The 23621-nt window shown below is 38.1% G+C and overlaps 1 protein-coding gene across 18 annotated transcripts in view; it reads left to right on the top strand.

The window, feature by feature from the left end:
* The window catches only part of grip1 (glutamate receptor interacting protein 1), a 245683-nt gene that overhangs the window by 209204 nt on the left and 12858 nt on the right, over window positions 1-23621 (top strand). For 8 of the 18 annotated variants that reach the window (XM_082168518.1, XM_082168517.1, XM_082168529.1 and 5 more), the window contains exons 12-19: window positions 3360-3546; window positions 5175-5320; window positions 7778-7858; window positions 12978-13047; window positions 16052-16197; window positions 19278-19482; window positions 20551-20690; window positions 21824-22021. In XM_082168518.1, the coding sequence (XP_082024644.1) occupies window positions 3360-3546; window positions 5175-5320; window positions 7778-7858; window positions 12978-13047; window positions 16052-16197; window positions 19278-19482; window positions 20551-20690; window positions 21824-22021 (1173 nt within the window). The remainder of the gene's footprint in view (window positions 1-3359; window positions 3547-5174; window positions 5321-7777; window positions 7859-12977; window positions 13048-16051; window positions 16198-19277; window positions 19483-20550; window positions 20691-21823; window positions 22022-23621) is intronic. The other 10 variants (XM_082168534.1, XM_082168521.1, XM_082168522.1 and 7 more) reach the window with 3 other exon arrangements.

The raw sequence follows: 23621 nt of genomic DNA, 5'->3' as shown, positions 1-23621 counted from the left end.
TGGAGCGATGGAGGGAGATACATGCTGCAAAGTCACCCATCAGACAGCAATGACACGTCTCTGGATGTGATGCCAACCCATCTCCTCACACCGAGCGAGAACACAGAAGGCAGTGCCATTTTCAAGTGCGCTTTATACCGGCACAGTTTAGTGTCCTGTTACTTTTTGTAAAGCATTATAGGGACAAATCCCATGTATTTTGTTGTGAAACCTTGTTTTTCTTTAAAGAATTTGTTGTGGAAAGTGTCTACTGCAAGATCAGACGCAGTCAATGAAGCAGTGAATGTGAGGTGAAACTATCTGTCTTGTCCACACGCACCATATCTCCTCTTCTCCTGCTGAGGTAACTGTAAAAAGCTTTCACTGATGTCTTTTCTAAATCTTGTTTACCCCTGTTGGAGGTGGTGACTTGCTAATTTTAACGTTCCCCTCTGTGTTTCCGTGGTCCGGAACAAACCAGTCTGCGTTTAATGTACTGTGACCGAACTAGCACCGTGTCTTCTCACCAGGAGAATATTAGCATAATTTAATTGTTGTCTAATGCCTACAGTCCTCGTTTATGATTTCCATGCAGTTGTCAGTTAATACGTTCTGCTAGAGGAAAATATAATTACATTAAAGGACAGTGTTGAGGACATGAAGGCTCCTGGTATCTGCAGGCTACGGCATACACTTAACCCGTAGATACGTAACGTAGTTAACCCCCAAAAAATAACATTAATTATTATTTACTCACCTTCATGTATTTTTTTAAGTTCCCTTCCTATGGTTCAGCAAAAAAAGAACATTATCCCGAATCATAAAGGGGGTCATAATGACCCTTATGCATTTCCTATTGTTATTTATATATATTTGATGACGCAAGTCAAGGGCCTTTGGATCGAAGGTGCGTTTTCCAATTTAAAGCCTCCAAAATCTGTTCTCTGTTGAAGAAAAAGATGTTTCAGAACCCGTCTGACTCATTCTAAGGATTTCAAGTTACAGCTGACTCATTGGTCTGTGGGAAGCACAAATGAAGATTTCTAGCAGGAAGGAAGAGGAAGAGTAGGAAGTGAACGAGCTAGAGAGAGAGTTAGTCAGCTGGCAATTCTTTAAGATGTGTAGACGATGACCCCTCAGGTGCTTGCTTGTCTGTCAGAGCTTTTGAAGTCTACCACAAATCAAAGACACCACTTAACCGAATCGCCTCGCAAAAGCAAGACTCCGAAGAGCACGAAGCCTTGTCGGGTCAATTCGCAGTCTGCGGCCCCTGAGCAATTCCCGAAAAGACCAGTCAGTATCACTTTCAGTGCTTCAGACAGAAAGAATCCCGAACGATCGTTGATCGATGTTCACCGCAGACCCGTCCCTAAAAGCGTTTCGGCATCCAAGAGGCGTCCTATCTTCATCTGCGTCACCTTAACCTCCCTCTCTCATCCCTCACTCCCAATAAAAAAGGAAAGGTCACCGCATTTAAAACAATAAAGGTGTCTGGTGCGGTAAATCTAGCCCGTGAGCAGGGCCATCAATCTCGGATAGACTCACTCTTGAAGTCACACTAGAGCGATCTGGAGAGTATAACAGGCTCTTTAAGAATGCGGCGAGCCTGGTCGATAACCTGGAGGCAGATTTCTGTATGTGTCTATGGGGAAAGAGACCTCCTGACTACCGTCTGTGCTCCCTGGTGCTTGAGATGACAGTTCAAGCTTGGTCAGTCAAGGGTGTGAAGGGCGCTCGTGTGTCAGGGCGCATTTTCGCTCGTCTCTTTGAAAGCATGCAGAGTGAAAAAAGATCTCCAAATGTTGTTGTCCATAAACATTGGCAAAATTGGTTCTTTTTGCAGCCCAGTTCGAATATGTGGCTTTGCAATTGAGATGTTTCCCATGAGACTTTATTGATATAGACAATTGTAAATGGAGCGAAGCGCAGTGTGTAAATCACATTGGTTATGCTTATGTGCCTGTCTGCTTTTCAGTAAGCTGGTTTAATGTATCTCAATCAATGCAGTGAAAACAACAGGGCCTATCTTTTTTCACAGACTTGTTTCTGTGTCTAATAGAAATAGACTAGATTTAAACTCATGAATAGTTTTTACTTTATCATTATCAGCTGATATATCATATTTATCTATGCTCATTTATCCCATTTTGTACATTTAAATTGTCTTTACTGTAATCTAGCACTAAAGTTCATTTTTAAAAACGCTAGCAAATATCAAAATGAATATCCATTTTTTATACTGCATATTATAATGGTATGCGTTTTAAGTATTTTTAATGGTCGAAGTTTTTTTTATATAATTTTTATGATTTATTTTTTGTGACTAAAACTTGAACATATTAAAATAAAAGCTGATTTTAAATATTAATAAAGACTATAATCATATATAAATAATTAAAAATATAACTGAGCGGTAGCAGTCAGAAATAATACTAGTGCATCCTTAATATTTCATTTTTATAATAACTATGTACAGTAGCATATTAGTTTTTGAGGTGGTATTAAAAATCTCAAAATTTTGGTATAGTGACAACCCTATATTTAAGAACTGCATAATATAGTCATTTCAGACCCAGAATTGTAAGATAAGAAGTTCTTTCAACCTCATAATTCATACCATCTACAGAAAGAGTTGCCTATAATCCCTGTGGTCTGATTTGCGATATAATACATATAATATAAATAATACACTAGCTCTATATCAAAGTGCCTTTTCCTATTTCAAAGCGCACCTAGCTGGCCCATAGATACTAGCCCACACATTGAATTCTTATCTGCAGTGAGGGCACAGATCCAGCTCAGTCACTGCAAAGACTCCGGGCTCACAACATTTAATTCTGGGGAAAGCTGCTCTGAGATGCACACAGAACAGTCATTTGAAACCTTTAAAAGGATTGTTGGTCACGCTTTAGATTAGGCTTCATTTCTCACTATTAACTAACTATTAACTATGACTTTTGCCTCAAACTCCTAATTACTGCTTACTAATAGTTAGTAAGGTAGTTCGATATTGGGTAGGATTAAGGGATGTAGAATATGGTCATGCAGAATAAGGCATTAATATGTGCTTTATAAGCAATAAACATCCAATATCCTAGTAATATGCGTACTAATAAGCAACTAGCTAATAGTGAGAATGGGACCTTTGACTAAAGTGTTACCGGATTGTTTTAATTGACCAAACCTGTTTTTTTTTTTTCTTACATTGATCGCCAAAGAAGTTTAGCAGGAGGTTCAAGCTGCTCTTTTCTATATAGTAAAAATGAATGGGGCAAGTCAATTTGAGCTCCAATAAGAGTAAAAATCCATTTTATAGGTTATCGTGAGGAACTTTTCCTGCTATTTGTGACCCTGTTGTCCTATGTTTTTCATTCCTGTAGTGTCTCTGGCTTCCAGTACCGTAGGACTGGCTGGGCAGGTGGTCCACACAGAAACAACAGAGGTGACCCTCATTAGCGACTCCATCATGGGCTTTGGGATCCAGCTCCAAGGAGGAGTCTTTGCCACAGAAACCCTGTCCTCTCCACCGCTCATCGCTTACATAGACCCCGACAGCCCGGCAGAGCGGTAAGTTCACCGAACACGACTTATATTAATCTCAAGTGCCTCATTTGACCTAGTTAAAACTCTTTTTAATATTCCAGAAACCCTTCCACAGATCGCAGCGCTCGGTGCAGCTTAATTGTTTGCGTTATCAGAGAACTGTGAAACTTCCCTTTGGGAATCTTGAATATTTAATCTCGAATCTAATTTTGATTATCTGAACACATCCCAAAGCCCACAGTTATTACATCACTGCGCTGTTCTCGCAGCTTATAACTTGTCCTCCGCAGAGCCACATCTCCATCGATGATATAATGCGATGATCACACATGATATATAACTGCCTGGCCATGGCGATCTGATTTCCAGTCTGCTTGGGCTGTGATTGACTACACCGTTACGTGATAGAGCAAAGCACTTAACTATAATTACCTGAGCACCAGAGCCTCAGCTGGCTTCCAAATGAACTTGCGCGTTGACGGATGGGGATTTACATTAAAACTTCACTGTAATTACTGACCTAAGCAACAGAAATGACTTCTCGCTGCCAGTTGAAGTTGTAATCAGTGATGGACATAAACCTTCTAATGTTGGGGATTTGATAAAGATCTACCGCCGTTGGGGAACGAAAGTAACGATGCTGTCAACTTAACATCTTTCTTCTGTGAAAACAACTCAAGTTTTTACATTAATGTAGCTTTTTCCAGTAACAAGCTATTAAACAAGCACAACAGTGCTATTTGTTGTATTTCATTGTACTGTATGTGCATCTTTTTATTTAATAAATTTACTCTTAAAAAGAAAAAAGTGCATTGTTATACAAAATACAACAATGTCTGTTTATTATTATTATTATTTGATTTAGTATTCTGTGCTGTTTAATGCTATTATCCTGTTTTATTTGTGCCAGATGAATACTGCTATCATTGCAAAAAATTATAATAATATATAATAATAGTTTAAAAAAGAAATTGCACCTTCTATAGCTTCAAAAATGCATGTCCACGATGTATGTTAAAGAGTTTATCATCATGCATCATGTTTTAATTATTAATGTGTTCACACATCTGATTAACATCAGATTTTACAATTCTAATCACACTGCACTGCAAATGAGCAAACACTCTAAAGATTTAATCCTCCAGGTGAAAACAAACACACACACACACACACACACACACACACACACACACACACACACACACACACACACACACACACCACTCTGGATACCAGCATCTGCAATACAGCATATGATTCATGATGACTAGCTTTACTGACATTTTTAGCAGTGAATTCATAATCAATACTGCTTCTGTTTAGCTCATAAGTCATTTTGGATTTCAAAAAAATAGTTGTTTTTTTTGTTCCCTCAGCTATTAAAAAGTTCTTTACTCTAACCTTGCAGTAGCTGAGAGGACGTTTGTATTTTTGCCTAAAATGTCACATCAACTCAATAATGTCTATTTAACAGTGCCAGCTGGCATAATATAAATGGTTGGTTGGTGTGTGCGAGACATTGCCTGGGTACCATTACCTACTTTGTCTCCCTCTGCAAGCAGTCCATTATTTAGTATTTTATGCATTCAGCACAGCTAGTCTGTTGGCCAGTGTAAGAGGAATGGTGTGCTAAATCTGCTCTCTGTGCACAGGTGCGGCATCCTGCAGATCGGTGACCGCATCCTGTCAATAAACGGCATTCCCACTGAGGACAGCACTCTGGAAGAGACCAATCAGCTGCTGAGGGACTCCAGCATCACCAGCAAAGTCACGCTGGAGATTGAGTTTGACGTAGCAGGTGGGGACACAATTCATCAATTCCAAACCTGTTTGGGGAGAAAGGATCCATCTGGGCATAACCCGGCGTTCATCCTAGTGTGTTCCTTTAAAGTTATGCCATTATTCTGGGAGCCAAACCATCTGCCGTCTATTTGATGTATATAAATGATTAGCGCTGCTAGACAAGTGGCCCATGATTTAATAGCTACTGTTTCCAGACAGAAAATCCAAAATACATTCTCTCATTTTTCCATCTCGTGCTGTGCTTTGGCAGTGTTGTCACAGTACGGGTCTCATCGAGCGCCTGTAGTCCTTGAGACGTGCTGTAATTAGCTTGTCATCCTAGTGTTTTGTCTTGTGTAATTTGGTATGATATTCAATTCATTTCTTAATTACGAATGAATCAGAAGTTAATCAGAAATCTTTTAACTGTGTATGTGATGACTTCAAGTGTAGTTTCAGCCTTAAGGCACTAGCATAGACCGCCTACTGTCCTTTAACAATATGCGTATAGCTCACAAAAATTAGTACGTTTCTGTTAAGCTCTAATCTGACTTTAAGCAACTTCTGTCAGTAAGGGCTTAAATTCTGTTTAATCAAAGTTCACTAACTTTATTCTTATGTACTGCCCCGCGACTTGGGTTGAAGATCAAAACGCAAGCTTTATTGAGTGTAAACCATAATCGTAATCCATAAAAGAGACATAAGATGGTTTGACCTTAAAATAACGTTAATAAATAAAGAATAAAGTTGGTGAACTTTGATTAGACAGCATTTAAGCCCTTACTGACAGAGGTTGCATAAAGTAACGCACAGAAGTTGCACAGAGCAAACCACCCAGATAATGACAAAAGTCCAAGGCATAGGAAAACAGGGAAATCCAGGGAAACAGGTCAAGACCATGACAATGAAACCAGAAGTAGTGCTCAGAAATGTAGTGTTTGCAAACAAGACTTTGCAAAGAAAGAATGAAAACACAGGGCTTATACTGTATATAGGAAGGGCTTAACAAGCCACTGACACAGTGCTGAACCTTGATAGGATCAATAATAGAATGCTTCTAGAGTTTGGGGTCAGTAAGATATTTTTATTTTATTTTTTTGGAAGAAATTAATACTTTGATTCTGCATGGATACACTGATCAAAAGTGACAGTAAATACATTTATAATATTGCAAAATATTTCTATTTCAAATAAATGCTCTCCTTTTGAATATTTTATTCATTAAATAATCCTGGGGGGAAAAATGGTTTTAAGCTGCTGAAACTGTTCTCAACAAATTTGATAATATTATATTAATAAATGTTTGTCGAGCATCAAATCCAAATATTAGAATGACTTCTGAAGGATCATGATACACTGAAGACTGGAGTAATGGCTTCTGAAAATTCAGCTTTGCCATCACAGGAATAAAGTACATTTTAGAACATATTAAAATAGAAAACCGTATTTTTAATTATTTATTTTGAATTTGATATTTCACAATATTACTGTTTTACTGTATTTTTGGTCAAATAAATGCAGCCTTGGTGAAGGTAAGAGACTTCTTACCGAAATCTAACCTTCCCCAAACTTTTATTACAAGCCATGAACGTACCCTAATTTGCACGAACAACTCATTTACATTCTGCGACATTGAATGTAAATCTTCCTTGCAACCCAATAAAATGTAAATATTTTACCACAGAACAATAAAATCTGCTTTTGAAAGGATGTGCTGGAAGGAGAACGACTTGATAGTGTTTTTGCTTGTACGTTCTTTTTTTATAGTTCAGGCCAAGTGTTTTTGAAAGACTCTCTTGTTGATTTGGAAGAAATGAGTTGGCTTGAATTACTGCATGATCATTTCAAGAGCAGAGGCCTTTGTGTAATGGAGGGTCGCTGGAGTGCAGTGCGTTTTCTTTCTTTTGATGCTTTCACACTTCTGTCATTCTTTTTTAGTCTGACTCACTGCCCAGAGGAGAAGGACATATTTTATGGAGATTTCAGTCTTCCAGACTTAGGATTCTGGGCTTCTGTCAGAATCATCTACATCGCTGCCTGAGAGAAAGACTGAATTTTTAACAGCTGTCTACAAGTCACTTTAAAGAGAGTTCACCCAAAAATGAATGTTCTGCTAGCATTTACTCTACTTTCTTTCTTGCATGTAAATCAAAGGAGGTAAAAGCTATGGGGACCAAAAAAAAAAGCAGCTTGGACATTCCACTAAACATCTAATTTTGCATCCCACTGAAAAAAATAATTGTAATCATACAGGTTAGGAACAACATGAGGGTGACTAAATTATGACATGTTTATCATTTTCAAGTGAACTATCCCTTTTACAAGTGTTGGTTTGGTCCTTCACCTGAATCTCCATATTTCAGTTTCAAAATGGTCTATGAATCCAGACTTAATCAAACTTGAGGATGATTATATGGATAGACCCGCATCTAAAAATTTAGCTTTTTTGTATTTCTGTCCTTGTCTCATCCAGAATCGGTCATCCCAAGCAGTGGAACCTTCCATGTGAAGCTACCAAAGAAGCCAGGTGTGGAGCTGGGCATCACCATCAGCTGTACGTATTCTTCTCTCAGTTCTTTAATGCGTAATAATGGTTATCTATGCTCAAGGTGTAAGTTATATTTATTGATCATACATGGGATGAATAATTTGAAAAACACAAGGTTAATGGGTTTGATTCCCACATCTGCATCTGCCAAATGTAAATGTAAGAAAGTATACAGTGAGAAACTATTGTTTAAAAAAAAAAAAGAATTACCCACTTTCCCATTTGAAGCTTTAACTGCACTCTTATTTGCCTCTTCAGTGTTTTTATGTGCATTATCTAGGCCACACATTTAGAAGACTTTCACTTCCGTCACTCCCTATTTCACAGAGATAAAAATATGTGACATTTAACCCTTGTTTCAGTTCCAAGGACATTGAAGAGACACAACTGGGTGACTTATTATTGGGTTACTGGGGGGGAAAATTTTGCTGTTGCTTATTAGGGTACTGGGAAAAAAAAGTATTTCTTGCTCAGAGGGTTTGTGCTTATTTATAATATTTTGGGGGGTTCTGCATGACAAGCACCTAATTATATATTACCTCTCATTTATTGCAATTGTAAATTTAATTGCTAGGAACAGACTGTAGGTCACAGTGGCTGCATCCAGAAGGCAGTTTCATTGCATTGTGTGATGTGTGTGATGTGTTTTTATGTATGAAGGTCTTCCAAGGCACCATAATGTCACATCTAAAGATATATAATGAATTCAAGTTTCTTTAGGCTTTAGGGATAACCAAGGTGATATTTTGTGACAAATTCATATTTCTCACTAGAAATGGAGAAAATTAGCATTTTTTTAACCATCAGACGTTTGTATTTTGGAAACCATTTGCTGAACACACATTGGATTGTGGGATATTATACTTTTTGAACCATCTCCCAAAAGCCCATTAATAGCGCTGTCTTTTAATGGAAATAAATGCCAAACTATTCCCTCCTTCCTCAAAAGATACTGTATTTTCTCTCCTGTTGTGTCATTCGTTTAAATCACCTTTTTTTTGGAAAGGTGTTTATAGACGGATCTGCCTGTGAATTCAATCTGTTTTGTGCCTGCAGTCAGGGGCTCTGCAGTGCTCCGTTCGTAAACCCCACGCGCCGAACGCTCGAAGCCTTTGCCAGCTGCTTCATCAATGCCCCCCCCCCCGCACTGTCAAGCGAGAGTGATTCATCACCTCATCCCAGCTCGGTTTTGTCACATTGACTGTTTTCCCCATCACAGCAATATGATACAAACTTTCTGTTATTAGCCAGCGTTTTTGTGAAATACATTGCTGGACCCCTATGCAACAACCTAGTAGTAATTGCTTCTCTCTGCATCTGTGGAGTCGTTTACCTCCAAAGCAATTTTGCCCGTCATCCTCCATGCTTTTTAAATAAGTGTACGAGTTGTGTGTAGTCCTCACATTTGTTGCTAATTTGATGGGGCAAATTCTCCCAGGATTGGCTATGAATATATACACAGTCCAAAGATAATAGCAAACAGTTCCCAGTAAAGCTTCTTTTGTGGGTTTTTACAGCTGTCTGAACTTACTTAATGAACTAGACTAACTATTTTACCAGTGCTAAAGTACCGCAGTAACTGCTTTTCAGATCATTAAAAAAAAAAAATTTTTAATGGTTCCCATTCCTCTGCATCGTCTCAAAATCTCCATTCAGTTAACATAATAGTTCATCCAAAAAGGAAAGTTTGTTTTTATTTATTCACCTTTGCAAAGAAAATCTGCTCAATTATGCCTCCATTTGGCTCAGGGCCCGCAGGATGTCTGAGAAAGTCTTTTATGGAATGAGAATGAGAGAGAGAGAGATGTAGGGTGTCCTATCCACATGTCGATTTATGTATATGGGCTTTGCGGAGCTCTCGTGGCCTTTCTGAGCAGTTTAATGGCTTTCTGCTTTCTGCCTCTGTAGGGCCTGTATTTCACAGGTACTAATAAAGCCATAGTGGGACACATTTATAGATGTCTTGTTTACTTCTCCTTAAAGATTACCGTGTCTTATTCTCCTAGTGGCGTCTCATCTGCTGTGGACTGGAATATGAAATGATATACTCTGTACACTAATCTGAGTTCATTTTAATTTGATATATACTATGTATGATTTTAAATGCGAGTCACATCCTGAATAGCGGGGGGGAATTGTGAAATCCATAAAAAATAGATTTTAGTCAGATTTCATACATTTATGAAGTTAGATGGTAAACACCATATTTTACATGTTTTTGGCTGCTTAGACTGCAGATTTGATTTGAATAAACAAAACAAAAAAGATTTATGTTGACTTAATTCAGAAGAAATGCTTTTGAAGATCACCATAGTAGTTTTGCTATATAAATTGGATCAGATCAACCTCTTAGCAAAAGTTTACTACATGTACTGTAGTTGTCCTAGTTTGACCCTAAGCTTGTGTAAAGATTGACATTCACCTGGCCAGACCAATATAAGCAGGCAAGGTGCAGAGACTGCGAATGGGCCACGCTATTTATCATGGTTAGGCCAAATAGCAGTGCAGGTCATAGGGGAAAACTATGACAAATCAGCGACCAATGGCAACTATGTTGCCGCCAACAAGGAAGCAGGCAGGAGATGGCTGTGCTCGTCCGTTCTGAATGTCATAATGTAGCTTGCCTGTCAAATAAGAATCATCTTGCTGCTTGATTTACTATCAAGAGTGCCTGTTTATGTAAGTAGTCACTCCTCTGTTTTTTGCTCTGGATACTTGCTATAAAATTCATCAGAGCTTCACCGAGTTGAAAGGCTGTGCTTTGATGTGCACCATCTGAAGGTGACATCACACCGCTGTAACTGTAATGCAGCATATGGTGAGGTGCCTTTAAGGCCAGCGGACATGTGCACTCTTTGAGCGGAGCAGAAAACATGATTATTTCTTTGGTCCGAGAACTCACTAACATTTGAAATTGAATTGTCAGATAGGCTACATCTCAGCACCTGCATTGCTGACACTGACAATTTGCTCTCAGATAGCTTGTTCAAATCTAGCTCGCTCTGATTGACATCCTTAAAGCAATTTATTTCCTCTTTTAGACTGCTAGTGCTGTAGCCTATACCATTGAGACTGAATCTTTGACCTTTCTCAGTTGAATCATCCTGAAATTAATGTTCTCTTTCAACTGACAAACCTCTTCGACTTGCTTTTGTAATTTGAAAGTGAAAAGCTGTAATTTCATATTAGCTGAATAAATCTATTACAGATAGAAAAAGGCAGACATGTGTCCCCCAATACCCCCCACCGCCCCCAGAACATTTTTGTAGTATATTCTGGAATTTGTATCAAACTGAGTGCTTTTTCGCGGCTTATTGCGCTTAAGCAGTCAGAAATGCACAAAATGATGTAAACAATACCCATCTTGTGGAGTATTCACATAAACACAGACGGTGATGTCCGTGCATTAGCTCTTAAAGTGACAGCAGGTAACCTAATATACATGCTACTGTCTGTCATTAATCTTAATGAAAAGATAGCGAGAAAAAATGGATCTGTATTTAATTTATACAATGAAACATTCGATCTATTCAACATTCCTGTACCTGAATATTGTTAGACCTACCTGAAAAAACCTTAAAGCACACTTTTTCATTTGTATTTGTTTGTGATTCTGCTTGTAATTCGTTCTTGTTTATTTTGAAAATTCAATGTTTAAATCAAGCTTTCTTGTGCTGTGTGTAAACTGTGTGTTTATTTTCCATTGTTAAAAGAAAATAAATCCTTAGAGTGCGCAAAATTAAAAAATGCCCCCAAATTAAAAAATCCCCACCTAAGTGTCACCTGAGAGGGGAATCCCCACCCATTTTTCAAAATGAAATCAAATAATCCATCAAATTACCTTGTGAAACCTCTCAAGTAATCAAGCTTTTCTGTCAATTGGAGCTTGTCTTATTGCAGGGTTGTCCCAGCAAAGAAAAACCCTTTGGGACTGTCTGTCCGACACAGACACGTGCTCGGCATCTCAATGCGTAGAGAAAGAACAGACCCCCATAAGGCAGCATAGGACGATCACTGACAGGCTACACAGAGCATCAGAATTGATTATGATTAAGCTGCGCCACCATCTGGGATGCATATTAGGTTGAAAAGTGAGCAGGATTAACAAAGGAGTTTTTTTTTCTTATTTGAAGTGAAAAAGACACAACCTTCCAGTCTGCCAGTGATGCACTAAGCGAACATGTATCACCCTGAGCTCTGACTGAGAGTAAAATGCTCTGGCGCGTCACTCTAGAAGTTTGATATCACACCTCCAGATGCTCCTGGCAGGCTAGGGACCATATGACATGTGATTATGCACTCACATCTGTCCCCTCAGTACACCAGAATGTGACTAGAGCTGCTAAAAAGGTCTATTTTCTATTTCATACTGACATAATGGCTCTGTTCCAAATCCTAGAGAGCTGGCAGCATTTTTAGGCCCATTTATATTTTTACACATATTCTAAAATGTCTGAAATCACAAAATGGGTAAATTATTTAATTATTTTGGACGGTGAGTGGCTTTAAAGGTAAAAAGGTTGAGAACCACGGTCCTAGACTTTCCTGCTGGAAAAAAGCAACTTAATACAAAGCCTAAGCTTATATGCTGGGCTTGTCTGGTTTGGTCTGTTGGCGGGTTTTAGAGGGGTTTTAACCCCACTAAGCCAAGCAAACCATCTTAGGCTGGTTTAAATATCATTTTATATATGCACTATTATTTGCTGAAAGACTGCCATCCACACGGCTCTGTTGAAAATATGCATCTCGATTGTCAATCAGTTGGAGTGGCATCTTTTGCAGTGTCATCATGTCATTCTCCAAGCTGGAAAAATGCAAAATCGACAACAAAAACCATCAGTTCTGACTAGACTGGACTGACAACTACTTTGTTTATGCTACCGAAAGCAACTAGTTCTCCACCAACCAAGTCGATACAAAGCTCTTACTGTGTCATCAGATTTACTCTCACCAATTTTAAAGACACTTTTGTCAGCAAGACGGAACCTTTAAAAGTGCTGTACCTTTAAAAATGTTAAGTTATAATCTAAGAATGACTCAGTTAAATAATCAGCAGTGTTGTCTACAGAAAATGAGTGATGTTGTGCTGTTAAACAAGTTTGATTGTTCTCTTCTCTCTTCACAGCTCCTTCCAGTAGGAAGCCCGGAGATTCGCTCATCATCTCTGACATAAAGAAAGGCAGCGTTGCGCACAGGTACCGCCTCCCGCCATTGTCTTGCACCGCATCTCTTTTTAAATGTATAGAAAAATGCTAATCTCATGCAAAACAACTCATATATACAGCCTTCAGCACACTTACACCCACCAGCATGTCAAGCTTTGCTTTATTAAATAAAAATGCATAATAGATGGTTTACATTTTATATCCAAGTGCGAAATGTTTCACTCGATATATAACATGCTCTAAAGCAGTGTTCTTCAACCCTGCTCCTGAAGGACCCCCAACACTCCACGTTTTCTTTGTCTCACACCTGATTCAATTCATCAGCTCATTATCACATGGGTTAATGAGCTGATGAATTGAATCAGGTGTTTGATTAGGGAGACAAAGAAATGCTACGTCCCAATTCGCCTACTTATACTACGCCCTAAAAGTATGTACTCTTTTTGTGAAGAAAAAGTATATACTTTTGAGAGTGTAGCAAAAAAGTAGGCTAGCTTTGAGACATACTACTTCGTCATCTTTAACAGACAGATCTGTCGCGTGCATCCTGTCACCGCAAACTGCCCTGTCAATCATCTCGTCACAGTTAAAATCCTCCATTCAATCTAATTTAATTTCCTACCGTTTCGGAGAGAAATGTAGTAGCACGTTCATCTGCCAGTCATGGGTCTTTCATGCGGAGACTCTCCTCATGTGTTTGCAATTTGAATATAATGATGCATTTAAAAGTTAATGGCTAAACTTATCTTTACAAAAGTTTACAGTGCTGCTGCAGATGCAATATAATGTAGACAACATTGAATAAATACATTTTCGTCAGGTTAGATACTGATAATGAATCACTCAAACCCCTTTATCTAAACCTCTCTACATAACCGCCGGACTCGCGTGTCCTCCATGTCTGTAGTTTTTTAACACTTTTCACTCGTTTTTGTAGTTCTAACCGAATCCTTGTCCAACGCGCGATGGGTTGTGGGCAATATTAGCCATTAGAGTGCGCATCGATCCGCACTTCGGATTCTGACCGGAAATAGTAGACCATCCGGGTTTCTTTGGAACACTCATTTCAACATACTACGATTTGGGACGTACTAATTCTGTTTTCGAATACTATTTAGGACGGATAGTATGCGAATTGGGACGCACCGAAAACGTGCAGTGCTGGGGGTCCTTCAGGAGCAGGGTTGAAGAACACTGCTCTAAAGCATAATGCCCATCATCAAACAGTTTGACCCAGCAAACCCAGTTTAAACGTTTTGGGAAGAAAATAATTCTCTTTCAAATAAATACTGTTCTTTTTAAACTTTCTATTCATCACCAAACCAGCATTATAATGAATTTAGAAGGATCATGTGACACTGAAGACTGGAGTAATGATGCTGCAAATTCATTTTGGCACAAGTCAGCACTGTATTTCTGAACTCTCATCCAAATCAGCTCTTCATCCATGCCTTAAATACTGTTCTCCAACTAGACCCAAACGGCTAATATAATGACATCTGCGCACAGAATTGAGCATCGAGCGTATGCTATCTGCATCGACTTGCCAAAGCATTCTTATGAATATAAATGCTCATTTTCTCCAGGCTACAGTAGAGTGCGGCTTGGAGAACGCGTCACGTGACCCTCCGTATTGACATAAATCTCAGCGGTTGCCCTGTGGAAAGGTGTAGAGTGCTGTTTGACTGCACTGTTGTTGATTGTGAGGTCTATATGGGCCTGTTCGCAGTAAAATCTAATCGCACTCCTCTAAAATTTGACTAGCTTAGATTTATTCTCTTTAAAATAACTTTTCACTCATAGCTCGAGATATGGTACTTTTCAAAAGTTTGGGGTTTTAATTCATTTAAAAGTGTCTTATGTTCACCAAGGCTGCATTTAGTTGCTCAAAAATGGAAAAATAGTAAAATTGTGAAATATTACAATAAAAAAATTCATTAATTTATTAATGAATTTCCAGCAGCCATTAGTAGTATTCAGTGTCACATGATCCTTCAGAAATCATTAAAATATGCAGATTTTCCGTTTAATAAACATTTATAATTAATATTGATGTTGAAAAGTGTTGTGCTGCTTTATTTTATTGGAAACTGTAATGCTTTTTTCAGGATTTTTTGATAAACAAATAAAACCCCCCAGCTTTTATTAAAAATAGAAATGTTTTGTAACAATAAATACTGTCATGCTCTTAAAGCATTTTTTGATATATTGAATTTTTCATTTCTTTGAAAAGAAGTCTTGCTGACCTCAAACTTTTGAATGGTATTGTATACTTTCCTTTCTCAAGCTCAACTTTCATTTCTAACTTTTTAAGGCTAACAAAGCTGAAAAAAATGATAAATTCTCCATGGTAATAGTTAGGGTTGTTGGGGGATGCTGTATACCAAGTAATTAAGGCTCTTTCAGCACATATACTCTAATTTCCCCTACTTTTACATAATAGAGCATATGTTTACCTGATAATTATGTGAGGAGGAGAGAGAATTGGGTTATGAATCTCTGTGTACACAGTGTAGTGGTTAAATTACAGGTCTGTTCGTCTTTCTGTTCAGACATCTCAGTTAGATGGCCTTGGCTCCTGCAATCTTTCACATTTTGCTCTCCTCCATTTCAGCTCTATTAAAAGGGCCTAAAAATAAGTGAGCCATTTAATATGAAGAAGTGGTGGAATAATTGTGAATTCAGGCAGGATTACATCTCAATGTCTAATCTGAATATGGAACGACACAATTATGACCAATACGATAAAAGTACGTTTTTTTTTAGTTTTTTGGCTTCAGATCTATCTCAGCGTCTCTGGAAGCTCTTTGCTGTGTACCATGGTCAATCTACTGAATAATGGATGTGTTTTCTTGCAGAATGTGAGCTCAGACTACAACGAAATGAGTGTAAATGTCTGCATGAGGGAGAAAATAACCTTTCCTTCAAAATATTGCAAGACGAAATGGAGATTTGTTGTATGGCAGAGGAAATGTTACATTGGTTGTGCTTCTGCAAAAAGCATGTAACGGTTTTTCCGTGTTCTCCTTCAAAGAACGGGCACCCTGGAGCTGGGGGATAAGCTTCTGGCAATAGACAACATCCGTCTGGACAACTGCTCCATGGAGGACGCTGTTCAAATCCTGCAGCAGTGCGAAGACCTGGTTAAACTCAAGATCCGCAAGGACGAGGACAACTCAGGTACCTCTGAGCCTCTGCAACTACACACTCCACACGGACACACATTTACTCTAAAAATCCCCGTGCAAGGTCAGAAGACATCAGCAAAGACTTCTAATGCGAACGTATTTTGGCCAGGATCAAGATAAAGAATAAGCTATTAAGACCTGACTGATTAACCTATTCTAATGTAATATGGTTTCAACCAGATACGGCAAGGACAGAAAAAGGACAAGATAAGAGAAAACATGGCAGCATTATTAGCCATGAATCCCTTACGTAGGCTACATAATACAGATATGTATCATATATGTTCATAAATGACCATATAATTCAATATATTAATATTAGTTATAAATTCGCGATTAATCTCACTTAACATGAAAATGTGTGTTTATATAATATATTTGAGTGTACATATGTACACACACACACACATATATATGAACATTTTAAGGCTTTTTTCATCTATTTCATTTACATTATTGAATTGTTTTTTAATTGACTTGAATTGTTGAATCAAATTAATGATCTTATTAACTGAAAAGGACCACTTCAAATGAATCACAGAATTGATCTTACCAACTGCATTTTTTGCTGAAGTTTAAATCAGAGATGTCTTTTCAATGTGATGTTTGCAAATCACAAGACAAGGATAGATCGGGAAATTAGTATAATGACACGCTCTTTAGAGAACTTAATGGAGAGTTAAAAACACTTTAAAATCGTGATATGCACAGTGTTTCTTAAAGGTTAGGGTTTTACACATAAATAAATGAATAGTACTTTAGAAAGATTACTGACAGTCAAAAAATGAACATTGAACATAAAAGTTTAATTTTACAAGGAGCCAATATAGCGAGATCAGATGGCCTGCTAATGCTACTCATTTTTGGGTCAAACCTGTTAATGCATGTTCATTCACAGTATAAATTAATCAAAGCCTTGTTGCCTAGTTATAATGCTTGGTGATTTTGTAACCGTTTAAAGGGATAGCTCAGTAAAAAAAAGAAAATCTTGTTCCAAACCCGAATTGCTTTTTTGTTACATACATACAACTGGCATATACTTTAAGTTGAGGTATAGATTTTAAGTGGCTCTGCTGTCAGAAATGTCACAGTGAGATCTTTATTATCTCCAAAGGACCTTCTGGTAAACCTTTAGCTGCTTCTCTTGGGCTACAAAAACACACACACATCTCTCCTCGCTTCCACAACCTCAGAATTCACCCTTAACACTATTAGTATTGTGCGCACTGAAGAAAATTAGGTTTAATCGCTTCAATTTAATGCTCGTTTGGTTCAATTATCCAATTAGAAACCCTTGGAGCCCTCATCCAGCGTCTCAAAAGCATTTACCCACAATCCTCTGCTTCATAGTCGTCTACAGGGGCGTTATGCTCGTACTACAAAGCAGACCTGCGAATCACTTTTATTTGGCATTTATATTTCATCCAGGACGTCCACTGTGTCCGTGAAATGGCACCTCGTGTGTTTCAGATCCTCGCCCAATGCTGGAGGCTCGTTTAGATCTTTCTCACCGGGAACATTAAGGTCGACATTCATTTTTCACAAACCCTTTTTTCTGTGACAACAAATCATCAGCCTGAGAGAGGTAGTGCTAACTGGCATGCTAAATAGGGGTAATTTTCCTCCCATCTCTCCATTAGTCCATCGTGGAAAAAAACTAAGCCGTAATGAGCCGACCTCGCGTTAACGAACATCCCCAGACCCCCAGCGCAGACACACAAACACAAACCTAGAGCGGCTGTGATCTGACAGTGATCCGCGCTTCATTAGGACGTGGATGCGTGTGGGAGATGACAACGATTGCCCTGAGGATCTGCGAGAATTTCCTCTATTTTTTTCTTTAGCGCATTCCCTTCTCGGTGTAGTCATGTCAAAGCGGCAGGTAGACCTCTTAATTGATGTTGAGCGTTGTGAATCAGCGCCACAAATATTTTATAAAACACTTTCAAGTGGATTTTGGTGTTGCTATAGGCACATCTGCACTTGAGTGCATACAAAACGAGTTCAGTCTTATAATTAATTTACATTATGATTCTTGTTTCTCAGCTGGTAAAGCAACTAGCACAGAGAATCCCCTGAGGACACACATATAATATACAGCTTGAATGCATAAAGTCACTTTGGGGAAAAAAGGAAATGTCTGACATCTGAAATGCATTGGGGGTCCAGGCTATGGAGGCTTAGTTCTCCTTTGGATGATAAATTGTATGATTTGTAGAGGTAAGGTGTAGTATCCATTTCTGAAATGGATCACAGAGCTGATATCCCATTTTTTTGTATTATGCATGTGAATATCTCCATTTTGCCACTCAGTTGTATTTTCTCTCTCATTTTTTCATTTTTTTCTTTTCTGGATGCACCACTTCCATTATCTTACATCATTCTTCTCTTGAATTGCCTTTACTTCCTTTCCCATTCTTCCTGCTTTTTTCATTCCTCCAGTTTATTACTTTTTGTGAGCATAATCAGACATCACTTTTACTTTTAGTTAGGTTGTTTTTTAGGGTGTTGTCAATGAATTAGCAATTGTAATGGAATTGATTACATAATGTGCAGATTCACTGTAAAAATAGGGCGCATTGCGGCACAATGTACTGTGTAAGAATTTTCCGTATTGGTTTTTTCCAGGTGTTTTACCTGTATTTTGAATCATGCGTTGCATTGTGTTGTAAAATTACTGGATAATGTACTGGCAGAAAATTACCAGTGCATTTTCTGTTTTTATTTTTTGCAGTGCAAATTATATTCAATCCGAACATTATATGTAGTTGGAAAAAATGTCAGATTACAACAGTTGCTGAGATAGGACTGGTCAGAAAATGGATTCTTTTTCTTTTAGGACAGGACTTGGCGAATGTTCAATTGCATGTTAAATTGACAACCCTAGTATTTTTTATCCCATTTCTATTTGTTTCCTTTTGCCTTCCTTCCTTATCCCATTTCTATTTGTTTCCTTTTGGGTTCCTCTTCCCTCATGTTTTCTCTTTATTTTCTGGTCAATTCCTCCTTACCTCCTCTCTCTGTCCGGTGTTGTGAGGGGTGTCTTCGCTCTGCTCTCTGCCCCTCTGTGAGGTATCCTACGTGATGGCAGTGTTGATAGGGACGCCCGTGTGCTGTTGGCCTGTGTTGCAGACGAGCAGGAGACCTCCGGCGCCATCATTTACACGGTGGAGCTGAAACGCTACGGCGGGCCGCTGGGCATCACAATCTCGGGCACCGAGGAGCCCTTCGACCCCATCATCATCTCCAGCCTCACTAAAGGCGGCCTGGCCGAGAGGTACGGCTCTGTTCATGCTTTCAAGCCTGTCAACAGTTATGAAATATCACACTTAAGTTAAATATACATGTATATACATGTATGTATATAGAGAGAGCTAATGTGTGTGATATCTTAAAAAGGAACTATCGTGCTTTTTTACATTTTAACTTTCTTTAGTGTGTAATGTTGCTGTTTGAGCAAGAAAAATGTCTGCAAAGTTATAAAGCAAAGTCCACTCCAAAAGGACGGAGTTAATACCACAACTATACTGTAACAATAACGGCACAAAGAAACTATATCGTCGGAATCACATTCAGAACGATTTTTTTTCTGGCTGATGAATGATAAACGCATTGACAGCCAATCAGAATCCATTCTGCTTTAAGAGTTCAAACATTTAATCGGCAGATGACAAAACTGCAGTGCGCGCTTAACAGAATGATATTGTGCGTTATGTGACACTTTTATGAAACACTCAAAATGGTTGAAAGGTTGCAAAACATTGGTTGAGCCGACCAATCAGAGCACATTGTGCTTTTCGGAAGGAGGGGCTTCATAGAGACAGAAACTGAACAGTGTTGCTGACAGACTGGGAAGAGAGGTGCTGCAACAATGTGAAAAATATGTGTGTTTTTTTTTTTCAAGCATGAAAACCTATTCTAGTAGACCCCAAAAACAAAATCAAGACTTTATAAAAATGGCATAATAGGTGCTTATATAAAAATATATATTATAAATAAAACTATATTATATAATTTGAATGATAATTATATAATTATAATAGAGAGAGAGAGAGAGAGAGAGAGAGATAGATAGATAGATAGATAGATAGATAGATAGATAGATAGATAGATAGATAGATAGATAGATAGATAGATAGATAGAATTCTAATGTATAAAAATGTTTCCTTTTCTCAGAAAGTACTTGAATGTGTTAATGTGTTGCTGTAGACATTAATCCCAATTAAACATTTTAATCTATGGACAGCCCTAGTTAATTTGAATGAATGCATGTTTTCAACAAGAAAAAATAAGGCTTTTGAAATGATGCATTGCAGCTGAGTTGCTGTGCTCTTGTTTCCACAGGACTGGTGCCATCCACATTGGTGACCGCATACTGGCCATTAACAGCAACAGTTTGAAGGGCAAACCTCTCAGTGAGGCCATCCACCTGCTGCAGATGGCTGGAGAGTCCGTCACACTGAAGATCAAGAAGCAGGGAGAATGTGAGTGCTGACGTGCAAGCTTACGACCAAATGGCTTTTTTATGAGTCAAATGTCACACTTCTCATGATCCTTAAAACCTTTGAAGCCAAAGGCTTATGCTAAAATGCATTAGTTAGTTTTGTGTACAAATATAAATGGTGCCCATGAATATCTTCACAAAAATCTAAGGGTATGTTTACACGACACTGTTTTCAACTGAGAAAACGTAAAGTTTGTTTTGGCCGTTCGTTTACATGACAACAGCGTTTTGGGGGCCTGAAAACGCAAGCTTTTAAAAACAAGATTCAAAGTGCAAGGTTTTGAAAACGGTACCTTTACCGTCTCCATGTAAACAACAAAAACGCGAATTTGTGAAAACGGTGCCGTCATGCGCATTACATGTTCATGCATGCATGCTATGTGTTCGCGGGGTGTTTCTTGACAAAGTGACATCGCCAACTACTGGCCTGGCATGCATAATACAGCCTTTTTAGTTATTTTCACAGATCCGTGTGAACGGGGATCGTTTTGACAACTTGTCATCTGTTTTTAGTACATCGTTGTCGTGTAAACATACCCTGAATGTGTTTAATTGGTTTGTTTATTTATTTTAATTTTTAATGTGTATTTATTTATTTGATTTAAATAGATGATTTGGGGTGGATAGTGAAGGAAATATATTTTATTATATTTGTTTGTTTAACATTTTTGGTTACTTAATTCAGAAATTAGTTATGTTTTGTATCATTTTAATTATTATTTACTAATTGTTATTCACTAATTTTTCTAAAACATAATTTTTCTTATTATATTTCCCAAACTTTTGATTGGCACATTCTTTGCTTTTATTTTCTCGTCGCTCTTTCTCACACACATTACCTCCCACACTACTGTACATCTTACTGTAGCTCCAAAATGCAATAAAGCTGCCTAGCCGTGAGTCATTAAAGCCTAAGGTCTAATTAGTTTTGTCTCCATCAATCATATACTGTAGACTGACAGTAGACAAAGTAAAGTTCCTTATCCGAGAGCAAAAGATCAAATGAGCACTGATTTGTGAGCCCAATATCCAGTAAAGTCTGGATCTCTCTGGTCTATTGACTGTGATCCGAGGGCTCAGACAATCATCGTCTTTATTTCGTTCTTTCTACAGTGCCGAGCCCGAAGCAGCCCTCGGTAACGGGTCGCATGAATGATCTGAGCGATATGGAGGACGAGGGTCAGACTGGGCAGAAACCTGTAAAACTCTCAGACATCTATTCCACCACCATCCCCAGTGTGGACAGCGCAGTGGAATCCTGGGATGGTTCTGCCATTGACGCCACCTTCAGCACCCAGGGTAAATTTGAGTGTGAGTGGTTATAATGTTTATTTTTTGGTACTTTTCACAAAACGCAATTAGCATTTCTATCTTTCAGCTTTTAAATACGTTTTACTGCAGTAAATAAGTCCCAGTACCCTCTGGGCAAAATATAATTGGAGCTACATTATTTCAGCAAAGCGACATGAACTGTCCCATTTGTTGAAATTTTCTGGCCAAAATTACTTTTGTAAATTGCTTCTGCCATTTAGAGTGTTCCAGCAGGCATTTCAGATTCTAATTGCAAACGAGAGCACGACATTTGTTTTAAAAGTTTCCGGAACGTGTTGTTACCTACCATTTCTGTAAGATCTAAACTATTTATTTTTCTTTGACCCAACCTTTTATTGATTAGATATTTATGTTTTTCTTTTTTCTTCCTTTTATCTGTGTTGTGTTATAAATTTTAATCAATATTGTGCAATTTAGTCATTTGATTTATGGGTGGATGGGTGGATGGGTGGGGTGGGGGGGGGGGGGGGGGGGTAATTGAGTTTTCCATTCTCTTTGGACCAGCAGATATCTATTTACTCAAGTAATTATTTCAAGTAATCTGCATTGGGATATGTGTATTTTATTAGGCCAGCTGGTGGTACAGTGATATGGAAAAATGTATTATTTTATTAAGTGGAAAATGAGTCCTAATGAGCGCTGGGATACACATGGCCATTTGGATAACTCGCCAGTAATGGGTTTGAATTGCAGTCAGCTCTCCTGACACTGAGGCCTCCTGGTCTAAACTAATCGCAATCATTGCTTGAATCGAGAATGCCAAGTAGGCACATCACACATTTCAATGTTTAATTCAGAGAAATGGTTTCTATTCATATATGAATAATACATATAGGCATTACTCCCACGCTCATGTATATTAATGAAAATAGTTGGTGAAAAAACAATATGTTAATGGTCCACAAGGTTTAAGAAAACCATCTTAGTCTAGTATTTGTTGTCGAGTCATAGCCAATACTGTCTTAAACAGTCTGTGTGCAGCACTTCGTCTTTAATACAAGAGATTTTGGCCAAATGAAAAAAAACTGAGCGTCCAAATATAGCTACGATAAACTATATTATACCTCTAAGTTGATGAAAATGTAATGTGATGCACTTACTTTTTCTCAGAAATTGGCTGGACAAAACCTTGAATGTGCCTTACATTTTTAAGTACAATCAACTTGGATGTTTAAGTCATTTCAACTTAAATTACATTAAAATTACTTTAAAAATGAGTTGAATTGCTTTACTTGTTTTGATGAGTTAAAGCAAATGTAGACACATATGTTGTCATAACTTGTTATATTCTTAAATTTTTTTACAGTGTACTTTTGGAAATGCGAATGTAGTTACAAATATAATCTGAATCTAAATAAATTACCATCTGTCAGTGAGCGAAACTTTTTTCCTAATTCCCATTAATATCTGAATGTCATCAGTCATTTTTTATTTATAGAGATAATTAATTCATCCCAGTGCTGCTGACATACACCTCCTCAAAACCACCTTTCATCTTATGTTATTTTCCATGTCCCTCGCTCTGATGGGGTGGAAAGACACTTTCCGCTCATGTTAACAGGTTCATATGGTTGCTCTC

This window comes from Leuciscus leuciscus (assembly GCF_965113295.1).
Source record: "Leuciscus leuciscus genome assembly, chromosome: 4".
NCBI classification, from domain to species: domain Eukaryota; kingdom Metazoa; phylum Chordata; class Actinopteri; order Cypriniformes; family Leuciscidae; genus Leuciscus; species Leuciscus leuciscus.
Note: the sequence above shows the minus strand (reverse complement) of the source record. Positions and strands in the feature narration are given on the sequence as shown.